The sequence below is a fragment of the Staurois parvus genome, unplaced genomic scaffold (genome assembly GCF_062004578.1).
Source record: "Staurois parvus isolate SC_StPar_1 unplaced genomic scaffold, SC_StPar_1.0 ptg000715l, whole genome shotgun sequence".
In the NCBI taxonomy this organism is placed as follows: domain Eukaryota; kingdom Metazoa; phylum Chordata; class Amphibia; order Anura; family Ranidae; genus Staurois; species Staurois parvus.
In genome coordinates this window covers 5,628,607-5,649,742 of record NW_028318511.1, presented here as the reverse complement: position 1 = coordinate 5,649,742, position 21,136 = coordinate 5,628,607, and the positions used below count along the sequence as shown (strand labels likewise).

The following is a 21,136-nucleotide window of genomic DNA, read 5'->3' as shown; positions in this document are numbered from 1 at the left end:
TAAATCAGAGCATTCTGTAGTTGTCACCGTGTTGCATCCATTGATTATTTGACAAGTAAGCGGATATAGCTGGGGAAGGCATGGTTGCTGCAACTGTACAGTTGAGACTAGATTTCTTCTTGAGTGTCCGGTCTACGGCAGCTTTAAAGTAGGGATTGATCCGTGTCAAACTTCTTGCTCTCCAACTGTACATTTTTATTCCTGCTTTATTGGCCATTCACATTATTTGTGTTGGGCTGCCCAGCACAGTCCCAATGGAAAGACGAGGCGATTTGCAAATGCAATGCATGGGGATTGTGTTCCCCACAGTGCACATCATCGATCATACATTTAGTGGAACTTGTTGGTGTGAATGGGCCGTTTAAAGCAGATGTAAATCCAGACTGTTTGCTAAACCACAGTGTATACTAAGCAATCGCCATTTTCACTCCTAAAATTTTTTTTCTTTTGGTTCATATATTTTTATTTTTGCACCTGAACTCTATTGATTTACAGCCTATTTGAAGCCACTTCTGTCCATGTGTGCTCACTCCAGCAGTAGCTGGAATATTTGGGCCTCCTGGAGGTGATAACCGTGAAACTTGGATTTACATACCCACCGTGGCCACTTAGTCCCCACTAGAAGCGTATGAGCGTCCATGTGCTCTCCTGTGTGGTTACCCTAATGTACATTCCATGCATTAGCGCACTGCAATGCCATTTATTGGTATGCATTAAGGCAATGCTTCTTTGAGGCACATGTATTGTAGCACACAACAATGGAATATAAAGCATTACAGTGTGTTGTGGTGCGCTACATCAGACTAAATAGGTATGTCCAGTAGGGCCTGCTGTGTAAGGACAGGATGTATTTTTCCCCTTCCTTTTTTTGTGTGCAATTTGCAGCAGCAATTCCTGCTCTGTTTCTGCTCTATGCTACTATATGTTATTGATTCAGTTTTGTGTAGATTGTCTTTGTCAATTGTGCCTAATGCCAACTTTTTGTTTAATGTGAACAAAAATAACTTTGAGTATGTGAAATGTATATTAGGCTTTCCGCTGCAGTGAAGCAGAAAATACAATTTCATTTTCCTGCCTTGTAGCTTTGTGCTAGTGGTGAATGTTCTTGAGTTTTCACTCCAATCTAGTGTATTCATGTCAGTACTTTGAAAAGCTAAAGCAAAATTAAAAAGCAATAATTGTTGAAAGTGAACTAACCTATGATAACCAGTTGGTGGGAATGTCTCATTAATCTAACTGATGGTTGGTTGATTATTGTAATGGATTACCATGTGTTGGTGTTTTTTTTATTTTTATTTTTATTTTTTTTAATTTTATAATATTTGATTGCCTCGTGGAACATTTGTTAGGCTCTGTTCATATTTGGTAGTCGCTCATGATTTTTGTTGAGGCGATTTTTCACGTGATTCTGCATGTCATGCTTAGGACATCCCATTCACTTCAATTGGCTATCTTTTGCTCTTTATTTGCTCTAAATAAACTCCCGCTCCTTTTTGGAGCAACAAACTTAGTGCAGTTTTTATCGCGATTGCATCATGCAACAGTCGCGGATGATAGAATCACACTGTTTTGGGTGCCATTTAGAATGATGTCACTCAAACACACATTGTGCTTTAAAAAAGATTTCACAATTCATGTTTTAAGTGTTTAATACTTACCTTTCTGCTGTCCATACCACTGAACTCCACTCCATAGCAAAAGGGTGGTTCTCCAAAGTCCACTTCTGGGAGTGTTGACCTCTTGGGTCCCCATAGTTCTCACTAGTTCTTTCTGCTGACCTTACATCATTACAGGATACGTTACTGGGAACACTTACCTTTCCATTTTGCCTAAAGGATAAGTTCACCTGATTCTTATTTCCTCAGTGATGTGCACACCTCTTGCAATGTTGAGCTCCATGATTACCAACCTGCTGGCATCAGAGCAGCAATTTGAGATCCAATAGAAGGAACCAGTTGGAGTTGGGGGGACAAAGGAAATGAACATTTTTAGAAAGTGTGGACTTCAAAGGATGATTTCTATTAAACAGCAGGGCGTTCTGGCAGCTTGGGAAAGGTATTGTCTCCTTTTACTTTTAAAGGTACACTTGTTTGGGGAAATTATTATTTTTTTTTTGTGTGCAAGTCCCTTATTGCTGATTGATAGGGGCGTTGCTGAGAACCTGCACCAATTGGCTGTTTATGGAGATTTAGGCCTCTTTCACATTGACGTTGGAAACAATTGGACCATCTATAGACCTCTATCAAACGGCGGTTGTCAGAAGACAAGTGTCCGATGACACCCTTCAGCACCCGATCCTGTACGCCAAAAACAGACAGACATTCCCCATCCGTCCAGCGGATCAGATGACAGTCGGGTGGAAACGGACAAATTGTCCGTTTCCATCTGACCACATCATGGAGCAGACACAGACCTGTCATCAGCCTGCTCAGCAGAGAGATTTGCCATCTGAAAGCGGCCTTAAAAGTGGCTTTGAGGCTACTGGAGCTCTGTGACTTGCTCATCTTTTCTGCATTACATAGCTTTGCCACAGAAGCTTAGTGAATTCAATGAATCCACTTAAAAAAAAATGTTCTTTTGGTGACATACTCCTGGACAACTGAATTTATAATTGGTAGCAGAACACTCCTATTCAGTTTGGTAAGTATGTAGATATGGATAAGGCTCATCCTACAAATTGATATCAGTTGCAGTGTGCTCTTTGTGGGCATTTGACACTCCCTGTCTTCCCTATCCATCTCCATGTAGTCTGGCTTTGTGCCATCTGACTGTTGAAAGCTGTTATCTCTGGGAGCTGTGCAAGGGTGTTCTGATCTGGGCTGCAAGATGTTTCACTGGTTTATGTTGGATGCTTTCTGTATACTGAGGACAGTAAAATATGTAATATATCATGTCTCTGTTTTTTTTTTTCCTACATCAGGAATTAGGGTAAAATTTAAGCATATATAAACTAAATGGCATAAATGTATAATATTGCAGCTTCCCAATTCTTAGATGGTTGTGGCTGCGTTTTTTTTTTTTTTTTTTAAGGTATTTTTTTTCCTTTTTTTGTTTACCTTGTGTTCCGACTACTAAATCTAGCATTTTTCATCTTCCTTTAAAGGCTATGTTCACCTTTTGAAAAAAAAATAATAAATGAACATTTTTTTTGCAGGTAAAAAAAAATGTGCATTTTTTTTAAATTTTTGTTTTCTCTAAGGAGCCTGTAAAGCATTGCACCCACAATCAGCAGATCGCAGGTGCAGTGTCAGGCTCCTGCAGACTCTCAGAATAGCTGTTTGCTTTTTCCTCTGATATGGGCAGGCAGTTAACTAAATTGTTACTGAACCCAAGACCCTACAATCACTCTGTCTGGACTCCCACAGTACACAGAACATGGAGATGCTATTATTTTAGTAAATATAAACTTCTAAATACCTTTTCTCATCAGCAGTTACAGCAGTCTTGTGATTTCCATCAGTGTTCAGCAGAGCACTGGTTAAAGCTTGTAGGAGGAGTTTTGTTTCTGCTCTAGGAAAATGCAGAAGCCATGATCTTTGTCTGCACAGTGCTGATCACATGCTAGAGAGGTGTGTTTTTTTTTTTTTTTTTCTAGGGAGTGTGCAATACACACCAAACTGAGCATGTGCAGTGTGTGTCCACACAATGTCTTATCAGGAGATAAGAGGGGGGATTGGAAGAAGGGGAGGATCAGAGAAGTCAGGATCAAACAGCCTTTTTACACAATGCAGAGGATTAACCCCTTGGGTTTCACAGTGAGTATATCAAACATGCTTTACTGTATATACAGACTGATTTTTGCTGTTATTGGTTTACTAACACTTTTAAGAGCAGGAAGATGAATGAACTACGAGAGTGCTCACCAGCATCCAGTTCATTAAAAACTACAAGCTATCAGCTGCAATGGCAAATGGTAGTTGTAGTTAATTCACAGAGCTCTGAATAAATGCGAGGCAGTGCGGGCGCAGTCCTGCATGGTTTTCAAATTGTGACAGCGGGTGCAGGGAGAAGATTCCCCCACCTGTTGTCACAGGGGGGTGTATTGGAGGGAGAGGGGATTAAAGCCGAACATGTTACATCCTAAATAAAGGTGTAACATGTTCAGAAAGGTGAACTTAACCTTTACAGTGGAACTAAATGAAAAAATACTTACCTTAGCTCCAACAGTCTGATTCCCACCAAGTCCCTTGCCATCTTCTCACCACCTTCTTCCAGATACTGGTCTTCAGCCATCTTGCCTGACCAGCATGGGATGATGTAATTCCAGCACATGTGCAGCAGATATGTCATCCTGGTAGACAGACACAGCGCTGGAATATATACTGAGCTTGGCATGGGCAGCTCAGTATATATTCTGAGGACAACTGTGAGCAGGCAGGTAGGGTTATTTTATTGCAGAAGAGGTTGCATGTCTACTCTGCAATATGCAGCCTGCCTGCTCACATATTATTCTTTTTCTTTTAAAGTTTTTAGTTCTGCTTGAATGGACTTAATCTTACGTTGTTCAGCTGGTTAAATGAAAAGTACTGCTCCTGCATCAACACGATTATATGTGATGCAGGGATTTCTCCCGCTGAGCTATTGTATTCTGTAGAGTGGAGACACCCTAAGACAGGAAGTGTGTTACTGGCTGACCAGGTAAAATAATGGAAAAAAGCCTAAGGGTTCATGTACACTGCAGCTGATAAACTCACGTTTAGGAGCTGCTCAGCGGTTTTTCAGCAGCCCCTGAACTCACCCTAATGTTTTCCTATGTGTCCATGTACACATCTTCGTTTACAGTCATTTACAGACATTTGAGTTTACAGTTGTTTTTTTTAAACGCAGCAAACTTGCGTTCAGCAGTTGATTCTATAAGCGTTTCAAACGCACAATGCGGCTAAATGCGCAAATTGCGTTTTATAAGCGTTTGCATCTGAAATTTTTTTTTTTCTTAACTCTTCCAGTTCCCGATGCAGTCCAGAGCCTTTTTTCATCATAAAAAATACATGCAAAGCATTTTCAAGGTACTCAGATGGACAAAACACTGAACACAGGATGTTCCTACCAAGCTTGTCAGACATTGTAATGACCAATTAACACCTCAGACCTCTCCTACCCTTGGAAACAAAAGATATGTTAATGATCATTCACACCTCAAATTCCTCATGAAGACCCCCTGCCAAGTGACTTTAATGACTCCACCAGACACCTTTTCCACCCTTGGAAACAAAAGAAATGTTAATGAGCAACTCACTCCTAAGTTAATCTTAACACATACTGCTGTCTCTACTTCTACTCTCTGTATTTCTCTGAAACGGTCTGAAATAGTTAATAATTTTCAGTGCATTCTGGGCATTTGGGAGGTTCTCCTGTGCTTATCTTTAAAAAAACGCTTTTAAACGTAAATGCACATAAATGCAGTTAAACCTACGTTTTCCACCAGTCAGTTTCCATCGTTCAGAAGTGTCCTGTGTACATGGGGCCTTAAAAATGAATGCAGCCACCACATCTAGGGATTGGTAAACTGCAGCATATTAGGATTTTGTTTTTGGGTTATTCTTTAAAGATTCCATTGTTGAGGGCCAGTCAGGAAAAAACTGAGAAGGGAATAGAATTAAAGAATGTCGTGTACATTTAAAATGCTTCAGTTATGTATTCATTTATTAAACATTCATAAAGTAGACTGGCTCGAGCACTACACTACAGGCACTAAGTGCTGCCTTCACCTATCTTAGCTGCAACCTTCCACTGCCTGGGAACCTTGAATGGATGTGGGTCCTGACTTCACTTCCCTCTCCTGCGTGTTCCACTGTAAGGCTGCCATTCTAGTGAGATACGAAGAAGGCAAAAATGAGAGGTCTGGAAAATCAACATTACTAAATTATAAAAACTTGGCATTTACAGCAATCTGTCAGAAAATGCAATTACAAGTATCTGCAGGCACCTTAGCTGATGGCACTGGCTTTTGCTGGAGTATGTAAAAACAATTGAACCTTTATTTTAAAGTGACCCAGTCATCGGTATCAGTATTTTAGCGGGCTTTACCAGTAAAGTGGTACATTTTAAAATTTGGTGATATTTCTACTTTTTTTTTTTTTTTTTTTTTCAGTGTCAATTTCATTCCTCGTGGAAAACCTAATATCTTTCACAAGATACACATTAGTTACAAGTTATAGACACAAATGTAACATTCTAGAGTATATTTCCTAATGATGTAAGTGATGGGATAGCTTTCTATAACATTGACCTGTTTGACAAACTTGAGTCCACTTCCTCAAGATGGAAGAGTATTGCGGTGATTGCGTGACCTATCATGTGTGCGCACAACAGCCAGCCGAGTCCTAAGCTACTCCCCGGGCAGGCAGAAGCAGAGAGGAGACAGCTGGGAACAAGGATGAAAAGTGGAGGGATCCCACTCGCAAGTCTTGCCCTTTTTTAAGAAGTGTAGATCCACCCAACTTCGGAATAAGTAGGTAGACCTTAATCTGCAGATTATGGAGTCCAATAACGAATGGGCACGTCCTTGTAATACTGAAGAGGGCTGTTGCAGAGACCAATAAATCATTTAAAGAACAAAGAGCCCAATCCAAAGAAAAAATAACTTGCCAATAGAATTAAAGTGCTTCTAAATTTGGGGCATAGCCTGGGTGTCCGTGGGTCAGCCTACTTACAGCTGCTGGGAAGTATAAAGCATTAGAATTTGAAGATATGGGTCGTCTAGAGGCTAAGTACTGTACTGCGTGGGCTTTGCATACAAGTGACCCTGTGATGTTATATTCCCTTTAACACGTTGGAGCACATGCTTAAAAATACAATTTTAGGTCTGAAGATTAGTTTAAACCAACAAATAGTATATACAATATTGTATGAATGTGGAGACCCAGTTGAATAAAGTAATCGTTCAAAGTTTTTACGTCTCAAGCACGGACAAGTTTTAAGCAGAAAATACACTTAAGTTAACTTTAGGGCACAAAAACTCAACTTCGTAACCAGTTTTTGGTAAAGTGTAAAAAATGGGGTTACGCTAAGTAAATAGATACCTAACACATCAAGCCTTAAAGGATAAGTTCACTTTTGGGTGCATGTTGCATGTTCTACCTGTTTTTAGGGTGTCACATGTTCCCAATGCTGCAGCCTCTGCCTGCTGCAACCCCTCCCTGTGACATAAGTACAGGGAGAAACTCCCCGTACTAGATGCCACTTTTTTAATAGAGTGTGGCCGTCTGGGGCTCTGCCCACACGGCCACGTAATTCATTAACCGTGTTTTGTGAATGAATGAACTACAAGTCCCAACAGCCTTAGTGGCTGTTGGTTTGTAGTTCTCATTCAACTACCAAAGTGCTGTGGAGCGCCATGGTAGTTCACTGAATCTTCTTGTCAGAATTATCGGCTTGCCTATTGATACCGTACAGTCAAGCAGATATACTGACAGATCTGCAGGAGACCTGCATGGCACCAGCAATCTGCTGATTGATGGTACAATGCTGTACAGGCTCCTGCAACCAAAAATAATAAATGCATATTTTTTTTTTACCTGCAAAAAAATATGCATTTACTATTTTTGGTCAAAAGGTGAACTTATCCTTTTAAGATTGTGTGCACCTGTGAAACTACGACAGACTTTGGTACCCTAAATTTTCCATAGCTGACGTTTTAAAAGCCTATACAGGTCATCAGTTTAGAGTTCACCATGAATAATGGCCCTTGAATTATTGCTCTGACTCCAGCCTGCATGGCGATTATGTAACGTGTAGCTCAGTCAGTGTTTTTGTATATTGGTGCTCCCAATACATGTGTTTATGTTCATATGCAGGGATGTGCAATTCATATTGCCCGATGCCCGGGACATGTATTTCTGGGCGCCGGGCAGGTTTTTTTTTTTTTTTGCCTTTAGCCCCGCTGGCAGGGCCCACCTGTCAGGTAGAAGCATTCGGGCGGCAGTGCTGTCCCTCGCTATATGTCCCGGGCTTCACTTGCCAATCTGCGGGCCCAGGACCAGGCAGTGGGTTACGGCAGTATGTCAGGATGTGGTTATAGAGGAGGGAGGAGAGCGGACACGTCCGCTTCCCTCCCCTTCTTGTCCTGACCTGGATGTGATGTGACATTAAAGTGCTGAGCAAACTGTTGGTGCTATATAAATCTTGTATTATAATAATATCACTTTCGGGTCCCTGTTGTCAGATTCCCGCCCAACGAGGCCGAGAAAGAATGTAATGCAGTGCGATGAGCACTGCTTTACATTCAGGGGAGCGCAGGGGAGACAGCCAGGGTCTTTTAGACTCTGGATGTCTCAAAAAATAGAACCTGTCACCAAAAATCATCACATAGGGGGCTTTTTGTCTCCTATGTGATTTAAAAATTTAAAAAAGTTAGTTTGCACCACAGCATATATCCAGCCCCCCCCCAAAAAATGTTCAAGGCCCCCCCCCACATATGTACGCACACACAATCGTAAAAGCACACGCTGGGGAGTCTACACATGAAAACGACTATTGTGATACACGTTTGCATATCTCCACGCACGCCAGAGCAAGAGCAATAATTGTAGCACCAGAACTGCAAATTTAAGGTTTGACATGTTTGATATCTATTCACTCGATGCAACCTTAACTTTAATATTTTACAGAAAAATTGGATAATATCATAGTGCATTATCCTTATACACAAAGTGAACACGCACTTTATTTGTATATAAGAATAATGCACTATGTTTAGTTTATTTATTTTGAGGTACAGAGTAGAAGAAGCATTGCTCTAAGGCAGGGGTCCTCAAACTTTTTAAACAGGGGGCCAGTTCACTGTCCCTCAGACCGTTGGAGGGCCAGACTATAGTTTAAAAAAAAAAAAAAACTATGAACAAATGTGGTCACAGTACAGGAGATGACCAGAGACTGCGGACATACAACGGCGGTGGGAATACTGGGCCGGCCTCTCCATAAGACACACAGACATTTCCCCCCAAGTGTGTCTTATGGAGCGAAATACTGCCCCATCATTGGTGTCAATGGGAGGAATAGTGCCCCATCATTGGTGTCAGTGGGAAGAATCGTGCTCCATCATTCGTGTCAGTGGGAGGAATTGATGGTGTCAGTGTGGGGGGGGGGCAGGGGGGGGAATAGTGCCCCATCATTGGTGTCGGTGGGGGAAGGGGATAGTGTCCCAACATTGGTGTCAGTGGGAGGAATAGTGCCCCATCATTGGTGTCAGTGGGAAGAATAGCACCCCATCTTTGGTGTCAGTGGGAAGAATAGTGCCCCATCTTTGGTGTTAGTGGGAGGAATAGTACGTCATTGGTGTCAGTGGGGGGGGGGAATAGTGCCCCGTCATTGGTGTCAGTGGGGGGGGGGGGGATAGTGTCCCAACATTGGTGTCAGTGGGAGGAATAGTACCCCATCATTGGTGTCAGTGGGGGAAGGAATAGTGTTCCATCGTTGGTGTCAGTGGGGGGTGGAATAGTGCCCCATCGTTGGTGTCAGTGGGGGGGGAGGAATAGTGCCCCGTCAGTGGGGGGGAGGAATAGTGCCCCATCGTTGGTGTCAGTGGGGGGAGGAATAGTTCCCCATTATTGGTGTCAGTGGGAGTAATAATGCCCCATCATTAGTATCAGTGACACCAATGATGGGGCACTATTCCTCCCACTGACACCAATGACGCTTAACTTGCTGACCCCTGTTCCAGCATGGTGCTGCTGCAGCCAGCATACCTGGTTGCAGCAGCACCATCAGCACAGCACACTTACCTGTCATCTGTCCTTCTTCACTCTGGCCTCTCCCTCACTCGATGTTCGTGGGGCTGCTCAGCTCCGCCTCCTCGCAGGTGATTGGCCGCCTGTGTGCCTTTCCTGAGCTACAGTTCTGGCTCCCAATCACTGGTGAGGAGGCGGAGCCGAGCGGCAGGAGTGAGGGAGTGGCCGGAGTGAATGAAGGAGCAGTACTTCCTGGACTGGATCATCATGGGACTAGGACCGGTGCCAGGTAAGGTACAGCAGTCCCCTGCCCGCCCCTATACTTAATGTCCCTTCCTCGTGGAAAATACGCCCCTGCCGCCGGGCCGGATAAATGTCCTCGGCGGGCCGCATGTGGCCCGCGGGCCGTAGTTTGAGGACGCCTGCTCTAAGGAGTAGTGGAGAAAAGATCACTAAGAATTGGTGGATTTAAGAAAACTCCATTAGGATACACAGAGAACTTGGGAAGGACTTTTTTTCATTTGTTTCCACTTGGTTGGACATTGGGTATTTATTTTTGGAGTGACCGACATTGCCTCACCTTTATTTGATGGTGCTACTTGTTTAGTAATTAAGACACCTTAAAAACTGACAGTTGCTTTATTAAGATGTTGCTGGGTTGCTTATTGATTGCAGATAGATTGTAATGCAGGATGTATTGATTGTATAGATTGACGTATATCTAGGTTTGTCGCTGTTTCACAGCAGTTCGGTTGATGCGTGTCAGATGCTCCATGTAACATTTGGCATGCATTAGCTGGCGTTGACCAGCAAAACATCAGTGATGTTCACTTTATGATGACCAGACTGTGAGCTATGTGCAGTAAGCACCACTCCCCCAAAAACGGAAGCAGGTACTCTTGCCTCCAATGTGTATGGTGTTTTACTTTACTATGTTTCAAATGTCAGACTGATCAAAGTCTTGAAACCGGCCAACTATTATCAAAGCGAATATAAAGCTTGGCACCTATCCTCCACCGATTCCTACACACTCATGATGGAATGCAGCTCACATCCTTCTGGTGATTTCAATGAAAAATATTACAGGTAGGGTTTATTGATGCTGTTTGATCAGTATCACATGTAACTATGGCGTTCCTCTGCTGTTCATAGTGGAGAGTGGATTCCATTCTCTTCACAGTACACCAGTGTTTTACTTCACACTGCATCTGCGTTTTACAAGCCATTCATAAAATGCAGGCTGTAGTGTGCAGCTTTTGATGTCAGAGTATTCTGTATTATGCTGTTGAGGAAATGTGAGATTAGATAAGAGGCTGATCACGTCTTTGACATGTCACATGGCCAGGTTTGACTCACTATTTGTCTTTTTTTTTTTTTTTTGTCATTCAGTGGGGCTTGAGCTCTTTAACCTCCCTGGCGGTATGATTATTTCAGATTTTTGGTGCTGAAAGCGGTACCATTATTTTGCATGGAAATTTGGCGTTTTATATTGTAGGCCTGTAATTTTTAGGAATAACTGAAATCTGTCCGAACAAGAGTCTAGTAAACATCCCGGGTATGATAAAATTTGAAACACGAAATCATGAATTATAATTTAATAAATAATCATAAAAAATAATACATTTAATTCAATAATATAATCAAACCAAAAACACTGAAATTTGAAATATAGCGCCAAGTTCGCACATCACTGAGCAAAGTCGCAAAATCGTTTCCAGTGTCTGATGACGAATTTCCCCACGAATCATTATCACTCAATTCTGCAAGTGGCTCTAATTTACTATCGCTGTTCTCTAGCTGGTCTAAAACTGCTTTTGACCTAAAGGGACGCTTTTTGGACGCCATGGACATTTCTCAGTTTCCAGGTAGAAAGAACAGTAAAAATGCAGGCAGGGGACAGGACAAAGCACTAGGGACAAAATGTATGTGAAATGGTTTGGTACAGTAATGTTTTACTATGTGATTTTTGTGAATGTCACTTTTTGTAATTTTCAAATTTCCCACTGTTCCGTCCCTCGTACATCCCGACGCTTGCAGGGGATGGAACCCAGATGACAGATGCCGGCATCCGCCGGATTACATTGCCGGGGACACTGCAGCAGGGACATCGCGGGAGCGCAGGACAAGGTAAGTGATCGAGGGATCGTGGAGCAGCGCCGGATGGTAAGCTCGAGTGTAGCTCGGGGTTCCCGCTTGTGGTACTGAAACTTTACCCCGAGCTACACTCGGAAATACCGCCAGGGAGGCTACAAGGGATTTTATATGTAGAATAGGTTTGCACATTTAGCCCCTCTGCATTCTGTGTTTTCAGACATTGTTGTGTTGATTGGTGGTTTCCACGGTTCTTTATTATTTTAATAAACTGTTCCTTGAATTCATGATCCAACATAAAAACTTTGGCAGGCTTTCCACGTTGTACTAGTAGATGTTCTGTTATAAAGTTTAATCATCTTGGAGGTACCAAAGTTGTGAATCCCCAACAATGGGCCTACTTTCTAAATTTGTAGATTAATATATATAAAAATTTTTTTTCTAAATTAAATCCATTAAAGTGTTACTAAACCCAGGACCCTGTGCTCATTCTGATTTGGCCTTGTGTTGATCATATGCACCCTCCCAAAGATTTTAAAAACAATAAACTCCCTAGCCATATACACTAAACTGAGCATGATGTGCAGAGTAACTCGTAGAGCTCTATGCTATCAGTAGATGAATTGGGGACAGTAGAAGGATGGATAGTATCAGAGAAGACAGGATCAAACAGCCTTTTTACACAATGTGGAGGATTAACCCCTCAGTTTTCACAGTGCGTACAGTATAACGAGCTTGCTTTACTGCATATACAGACTGATTTTACTTTTGTGGGTTTAGTAACACTTTTTAAGTAGGCTTTCTCATGTGGTGTTCAGAATAAAATAGCATTATTTTATGTCAAATATCAGTTACCCATAGATGTGAATTACACATGAACACTGTCACTACCGCCTACCACAGGCTTTTCTTAGTAAAATAGCAGTTGGCTGCTGGTTTTCCTTCTGATGAGCTGGTTCTAGAAGAGTATGCAACATATCTCCCCTCCCTCTGAATAAGTGAAACAAATACCCAAGGGTTGGCTGACATCCTTTGGTGCCAGAGTATAGCATCAAGTCAGTTTAAACTCCTGGGATATTGATCTGGTCAGTTAAGACGCAGAGGGAGTTGTTAGTTTTAGCTGCTTTTGGTGTTAATAAAATTAACAGGTACACTAGATGGGCAACAATAAGATGACCCCCAAAACAGAAAAGATGAGTAGGGAAAAAAATGTCACTGGGCTTTACCTGTAAAACCATTCCTGACTGGTTTTCACTAGTTTTTGCATTTGGCAAGGGTCAGTGTCACTACTGTTAGCATGAGGTGATACCTGGAACCTACAGAGGTTGTACAGGCAGTCCAACTCCTCCAGGATGGCTCATCAATACATGCCATTGCCAGGTTTGCTGTGTCTCCCAGCACAGTCTTAAGGGCATGGAGGAGATTCCAGGAGACAGGCAGTTACTCTAGGAGTGCTGGACAGGGCCGTCGAAGGTCCTTAACCCATCAGCAGGACTGGAATTTGCTCCTTTGTGCAAGGAAGAACAGGATGAGCACTGCCAGAGCCCTACAAAATTACCTCCAGCAGGCCACTAGTGTGAATGGCTCTGACCAAACAATCAGAAACAGTCTTCATGAGGGTGGCCTGAGGGCCCAACTCTAGTGGGCCCTATGCTCATTGCCCGGCACCATAGAGCTCAATTGGCATTTGCCATTGAACACCAAAATTAGCAGGTCCACCACTGGCGCTCTGAGCTTTTCACAGATGAGAACTGGTTCACTCTGAGCACGTGACAGATGTGAAAGGATCTGGAGAAGCCATGGAGATGGTTAAGCTGCCTGTAACATCATTCAAAATGACCAGTTTGGTGGTGGGTCAGTGATGGTCTGGGGAAGCATATCCATGGAGGGACACACAGATCTCTACAGGCTAGACGATGGCACCCTGATTGCCATTAGGTATTGGGATGAAATCTTTGTCCATTGTCAGACCCTATGCTGGTGCAGTGGGTTCTGGGTTCTCCTGGTGTATGACCATGCCTGGCCTCGTGGCAAGAGTATGCAGGCAGTCCTGGAGGATGAAGGAATTGATACCACTGAATGGCCCACACGTCGCCTGAGCTAAATCCAATAGAACTCCTCTGGAATATCATGTTTCGGTCCAACCGATGCTGCCAGGTTGCACTTCAGACTGTCCAGGAGCTCAGTGGTGCCCTGGTCCAGATCCGGGAGGAAATGCACCAGGACATCATCCGTCGTATCATTAGGAGCATGCCCCAACGTTGTCAGGCATGCATACAAGCACGTGGGGGTCATACAAACTACTGAGTACCATTTTGAGTTGCTGCAATGAAATTTCAGCAAAATGGACTAGCCTGCTGCATCATTTTTTCACTTTGATTTTCAGGGTGTATTTGAATTCAGTCCTCTGTATGTTGAGCATTTTAATTTCTATCAAACGATGGGGCATCCTTATGTTTTTAACACATTACCCAGTCCATATCAGTATAGATATCCAGCATGAGATTTTTCCCGGTTTGAGAACTGATGTGTTTTCAAAGTGTTCCTTTAATTTTTGTTGAGCAGTGTACAATGCATTCTCCACTTTTCCAGCCCATTATAGGGCATAATCAACTCATAAAGGACTTTAAAGCAAAATTGAAGACCTAGTATTCTGTGTACGGCTGTTATTCCCTGGCGGGTCACCTCTATGTGATATTTTGTATAGTGTGCGCGCGTGTGTAAAAATATATAAATAATTTTATTTTTTTTCTGTCAAAATCAAAGAAGGACATTTGCACTTGAAAGATTGGGATGCCCAAAACTGTTCAGAAAACTCTTAGATGAAATCTTTAGCGATTACAATTTGATTGCATGTTAATGCAAATTGTTTATTATCACAGCCTGCAGCTTATACATATATTTGTGGATGGTATGTAGTGTGTGTGTGTGTGTGTGTGTGTGTGTGTGTGTGTGTATATATATATATATATATACTGTATGTATATATATATATATATATATATATATATAATGTGTGTGTGTGTGTATGTATATATGTATGTATATATATATATATATATATATATATATATATATTAGATAGATACTGTGTGTGTTTACACATACTATATTGCCGAAAGTATTGGGGCACCCCTCCAAATCATTGGATTCAGGTATATACAATCAAGCACCTAGGCATGCAGACTGCTTCTACAAACATTTTGTGAAAAAATGGATTGCTCTCGGGAGCTCAGTGAATTCAATGTACTGTAATAGGTTGCCACCTGTGCAATAAGTCCATCTCTGAAATTTCCTTGCTACTAAATATTCCACGGTCAACTGTTAGTGGTATTATAACAAAGTGGGAGCAACAGCAACTCTGCCACATAGTGGTAGGCATCGCACAATGACAGCAGGGTCAGCACATGCTGAAGTGCACAGTGCGCTGAAGTCGCCAACTGTCTACAGAGTCAATAGCTAAAGACCTCCAAACTTCGTGTGACCTTCAGATTAGCACAACAGTGCTTAGAGAGCTTCATGGAATGGATTTCCATGGCTGAGCAGCTGTATCCAATCCTTACATCACCAAGTAAAGCAAGCTGCCACTGGACTCTAGAGCAGTGGAAACATGTTCTCTGGAGTGATGAATCACGCTTTTCTGTCTGGTAATCTGATGGACGTGTCTGGGATTGGCGGTTGCCAGGAGAACAGTACTTACCTAACTGTATTGTTCCAAGTGTAAAGTTTGGTGGATGGGGGATCAACCCCATAGAACACCTTTGGGATGAATTGGAGTGGAGACTGGGAGCAAGGCCTTCTCTTCCGACATCAGTGCCTGACCTCACAAGTGTGCTTCTGGAAGAATGATCAAACATCCCCATAGACACACTCCTAAACCTTATGGACAGCCTTCCCCGAAAAGCAAAGGGTGGCCTAACTCAATATTGAACCCTACGGACTAAGACTGAGATGCCATTATAGTTCATATGCGTGTAAAGGCCGGCATCCCAATACTTTTGGCAATATAGTGTATGACTGAGGGATGGCAGATGAAAATTAACGTTTACATCGGCTTACATCCAAGTCAGTTTACGTACGCACAAAAAATAGTAAAGGTCTTGTTTTCTTTTCTAATTATTTAAACTGAACTGAAGACAGATGTTGCAAAATGATGAAGACAGATGTAACCTGAAAAGGTATTAATCAGTGTTTTCTTATCAAAAAACATGATTGAACATTTGACGCCCATGTGAAAGGACCCTTAGGCCCTTTTTATATGGGAGGATTCCATTCCAGTCAGCAGGGGATCAGCTCAAAGATCTCGTGCTGATCAGAGCAGAGCTTGTGGATGACCCATCCGTGCCCATTCTATTTCTGTAGAGCGGACACAGACCGAGCCCGCTCTACACTATGGGAGACCAGTAGTAAATAGACTTCACTGTTTTACATCGACTGCTCTCTGATCTGCTCCTCCTAAATGGAAGAGGGTGGATCCCTTCCGTGTTTTTTTTTTTTTTTTTTTTTGTGTGTGTGTGTTGTGAACGCAGAAGTAGCTAGATGTAAACGGATAAAAAAATCTACACCTGCCAGTCTATAGGGATGAATGGACTTTCGGATCAGGCCTGCCTGATAAACTGAAAGGCAGACCTTATCGGAACAGCCGGGTGAAATGCCTGGTTCATATTAATGCAGTTTTTCTAGTTCTGTTAACAAAAACAGTCCACATAACATAGTTTCCCATGAGACACGTTCACATCTGTGTTCTCAGCCGCCGCATTTTTGGAAAGGGACTTTTTTTTTTTTTCACTCAGCAGATTGCGTTTCGGGTGCAGTTGACTTCAATGGAACAGCACCAAAAACGCAAGTGCTGCTTTTTTTATGTTCGGCATTTTTTGGGGGGCCAATAGGAAAGTATTGAGTGCAAGTTTGATGCGACTTTACACTCTCTGACACTTGAATCACATCAATGTAGTGCAGGAACCTTTTCACTGTTACTGCAACTTTGAAAAGGTTCCTGCACTTCTTTGATACAGCTTTGAGTGCCAGAGTGTACAGTCTCATCAGTGACGCTCAATACTTTCTTATTGACAATAAATAAAATGCAAAACAAATAAAAAATGTGGCAAAAGCATGTGTTCACAAAATGCGCCAGAAAAACGCATCAATTGCAACATGCATAGGTGTGAACCAAGCCTAAGGGTACACATGATTATTTGTTTTAGAAAAACGTAATTCATAAATCACTGAAGCCATGTATGAAGTGTAAATTTTATAAATACTCTCTACTTCTGTTTTCTCAGGCAAGAGCAAAGAAGCCGAAATAAAAAGGATAAACAAGGAACTGGCTAACATTCGCTCCAAGTTTAAGGGTATGTATTCTTTGTTCCTTCCAGATCCCATTGGATATCTGATTTCATTCAGTAACTGCTTTTTCTGATCACAACTAGATATGTTCAGTTGGAAAAGTATGAATGTGCTGCCTTCTGTAGATGCTGGTCCTTTTTGACCATTTCTGTGCAATGTTCCACACTCCCATTATGACTATTTAGGAAATATAAAATATGCGTATGACCAAACATTTATTTCTTTTCTGATAATGTGGAAAGCTTGGAATCTCTCACAGGTATCTTATTGCTGTCAGTATCTGCATACAGAAATTGGTAGAAAGCGCAACATTTTTGAGCTGCCAAGAAAAACCGGAGATGTGGGGAAGTCCTCCAATGGGGACACCTGTTCTAGTGACAACTAGTCTGGTGACTAAAACTAAGATTTATTTTTCCTTTTCCTGTTTTTTCCATGGAATAGGCAATTAACGATATCTTCCAATAAGGTGAAGAACTCTTATCTACAAATCATGATTATAAATTAGGTTGTGGTTGTCCTCATCCCCATAATTAAATATGTAGAACTTCTCAATACATGAGACTATAATCTACCAGACATCCACAACCTATACACAAATTTTAGACAACATAACCCCCCCCCCCTCTCTCTCTCTCTCTCTCTCTCTCTCTCTCTATAAAATATCTCTCTCTATCTCTCTCTCTATAAAATCTCTCTCTCTATCTCTCTCTCTCTCTCTCTCTATATATATATATATATATATATATATATATATATATATATATATATATATATATATATATAAAAATCTATCCTATCCATCTATCTATAATATAAAGTTATAAAGATGTGTAACAAGGGCATTGCATCAAGACTGTCTCTTGCAGGAAATTAAAGGAAATCTTTCCGACAGGACACAGAATGCATAAAATATATATATAAAAAAAAAAAAAAAATAAAACTTGACAGGGTTCCTAACTCTTTCCTACTTTTTCTAGAACCAAAATAAAAAATGTTGGCTTTAAGCTTTACATATACATAGAATGTTTTTAGTAAAAAAAAAAAAAAAAAAAAAATATATATATATATTTATATAATTTTTTTTAATGGGAGTTGTTTGTGTGTCCATACTTTCAGTAAAATAAAAGGTGTAATAATGTGAAATTTGAAAGAAGGGGTAGGAAATGCGGTTGCATATTTTCCAAACCGGAGGGAAAAAAAAAGCAGATGTTAAAGTCTGTTTAAATCCAAGCGCCAGGAATTAGACAAAATCTACCTTTTGCACTGGGATGATTCCCACATTGCAAGGATACCTGCTTGTTTAGTCTAGGGGTGCAGGAATAGGGCGAACAACCTTATCCCTTCAGCAGTGTGCCTCCAGTGGTGCGATCCGTCCTGCAAAGCCTCCTCTGTAAGGCATTCCTTACCATGCTTGCACAACTGCCTCCTCCGCATACAATGCAGGGCTATTAGCCCTTTCCTCAGTCTGGATTACTAGAGGGAGAAGAAGAGAGTGTTGGAAGTGGGTGAAGGGGGGTAAGGTAGGTAATACGTTCTGTTCAGCTCCATCATAGACCTAATGAGCATTTTAACCCTTGCAGTGGTGGGTGGGGGAGGCTACTGCAAGGGTAGATTTTGTCTGAACTGGGATTCGGCATTCAAAAACCCAGAGATAATACCCAACTGACAGGTGTCCCTCTTCCATATACGCAAAAAGGATCACTATTTGTAGCGTAAAAAAATATTAGGCGATTTGTAATTAAATTGGTAAGATTCATACTGAATTTATTTCTGTGCAGTTGTCAAATTGCACACTCAGGGTTATCTGTACTTGTACAGTCCTGGGTCAGTGATGGATCTCAAAGTACAGAGTAAGAGAAGGCATAGGGTAATGGTTTAAAAGTGTACATGTGTTTAGGATCACTTGATACCTTTTTTTAAAGAGCTCATGCATTTTAGCAGTTGTAAGGTCTACTTGGGTGCTTTGCGCTTGACTTACCATGTAATATATTTAAAAAAACCTAATTGTTTTAGCCACTTGCCCTCCAGAGCATTTATCCCCCTTCCTGACCAGGCCATTTTTTGCAATACGGCACTGTGTTACTTTAACTGACAATTGCGTGGTCATGCAACGCTGCACCCAAATGAAATTTTTTTATGTCCTCCCCCACAATCTGAGCTTTTTTTTCGGTGGTGTTTGATTGCCTGTGTGGATTTTTTTTTTTTTTTTTTGTGCTATTAAAAAAAAAAATACTGACAATTGTGAGAAAAAAACTGTATTTTTGACTTTTTGCTACTAAACGTGTCCAGTAAAAATTTTTAACAATCTAATTTTGTCATAAATTTAGGCCAAAATGTATTCTGCTATATGTCTTTGCTAAAAAAAAATCCAATAAATGTAAATGAATTGGTTTATGTGAAAGTTATAGTGTTTGCAAATTGCGTTTTTATATATACTGGGATTTTTTATTTTTTTTATTTTTACTAGTAATGACTGCGATCAGTGACTTATTTCAGGACTGCGGTGGGCATTCTGACACTGGGGAGAACTGACTTGGTGTCACTGACATCCCAAGTGACACCAGTACAGTGATCCGTGCTCAAAAAAAGCACCGGGCTGGAAGGATTAACATCTGGGGCGATCAAAGGGTTAACTGTGTGCTGGGTGTGTTTTACTATGGGGGGCTGGGTCTGTGTGCCTCACTGTAAGCACACTGCTTTGCATGGCTGTGCTGTGCACAGCCATACAAAGCAGTGTGTACGAGCTGACAGGGAGGAAAACTGTTTTGTTTACGAACAGTTTTTCCCCCCCCCCGCCCCCGTTGGAGATCCTTGGCAATCGCCAGGCGCCGGCGAGTAATCACCTGCCGGGACCCGGTGATTGACAGCTGTGGCTGCAAATACATGATTATACATGATTTTGCGCACCTGTGACGCCCTGTAGCAGTATAACTGCTATAGGGCAGACGGGAAGTGGTTAATTGCTGCTAAATATCTTTTTCCATGTCGCCTTATTCTTAATTTTATGTTGGCTTCTAAATAAGTTGGATTCTCTTTAAGACCAAATAATTTGATCTCTGCACATCCTAGGTTTTGTGTATTTTATTGGGCAATCCTGCATCTGTCTGCAGTTTTACAAATTCAATTGAGTATTTTGTTTTTGCCATATGCACTCTTTCAAATTTGTACACCCAGGTAGAGATTGCAGTGGGTACACCTGTACATTAGAACAAACCGAGATTAAATAAATCACATGGCTGCATCTCTGCATATGAAGCATGCAGACGTGATTAGTGCATTGAGCTGTGTTTCAGCTAGACATTAGAATTGGGAAGATCTGAAATCTGTTCTGTTTTTCTCATAGACTTCTAATGCCAGATTGGTTGCAGCATCTAGGAAACTGCTGAACTCCAGGAAAATTCTAGAATCTCCAAAAATAAAATAAGTAGTAAAAAAAAAGGAAAGGTTGAAAACCTGTGGCCAATGAGAGATGACAGAAGAGAATGGCTAGCTTGTTTGGGTGATGGTGGTGGTGACAGCTTCATGGTCTAAATAAGAGGAAATGTTTCTAGCGCCTGATGAATTCATTCCATGAATTTAGGCTTTTCTGAAGGAAGAAGACCCTTCCTCATTACTCATGAACCTTGTAAACAGCTTTTGGTGTAACTGGAAGTCACTCTAATGTTGTACAGTTTCCTGCCTCTAGAAATAAGATGTGTATCCCCTGTGCTCAGATCCCAAAAACCTCTACATATACAGTTGTGCTCACCAGTTTGCTTACCCTGGCAGAAATTGTGAAATGTTGGCGTTATTTAAAATATAACTGATCATGCCAAAAGCTGTCTTTTATTGAAGAATTGTGATCATATGACGCCATTTATTATCACATAGTTGTTTGGCTCCTTTTTAAATCGTAACAGAAATCGTGCAAATGGCCCTGATCTAAAGTTACCCTGGAATGTTTGTCCTTGGTACAGACACATAAGGTGACACACACAGGTTTAAATGGCAACCATAGATTAATTTCTCACATCTCTGGCTTTTTATTTTGC

The 21,136-nt window shown here is 41.4% G+C and overlaps 1 protein-coding gene across 5 annotated transcripts in view; it reads left to right on the top strand.

Moving 5' to 3' along the window:
* AP2A2 (adaptor related protein complex 2 subunit alpha 2) overlaps positions 1-21,136 on the top strand; it is a 148,270-nt gene that overhangs the window by 28,180 nt on the left and 98,954 nt on the right. For all 5 annotated transcript variants that reach the window (XM_089653548.1, XM_089653549.1, XM_089653547.1 and 2 more), the window contains exon 2: positions 17,042-17,110. In XM_089653548.1, the coding sequence (XP_089509674.1) occupies positions 17,042-17,110 (69 nt within the window). The remainder of the gene's footprint in view (positions 1-17,041; positions 17,111-21,136) is intronic.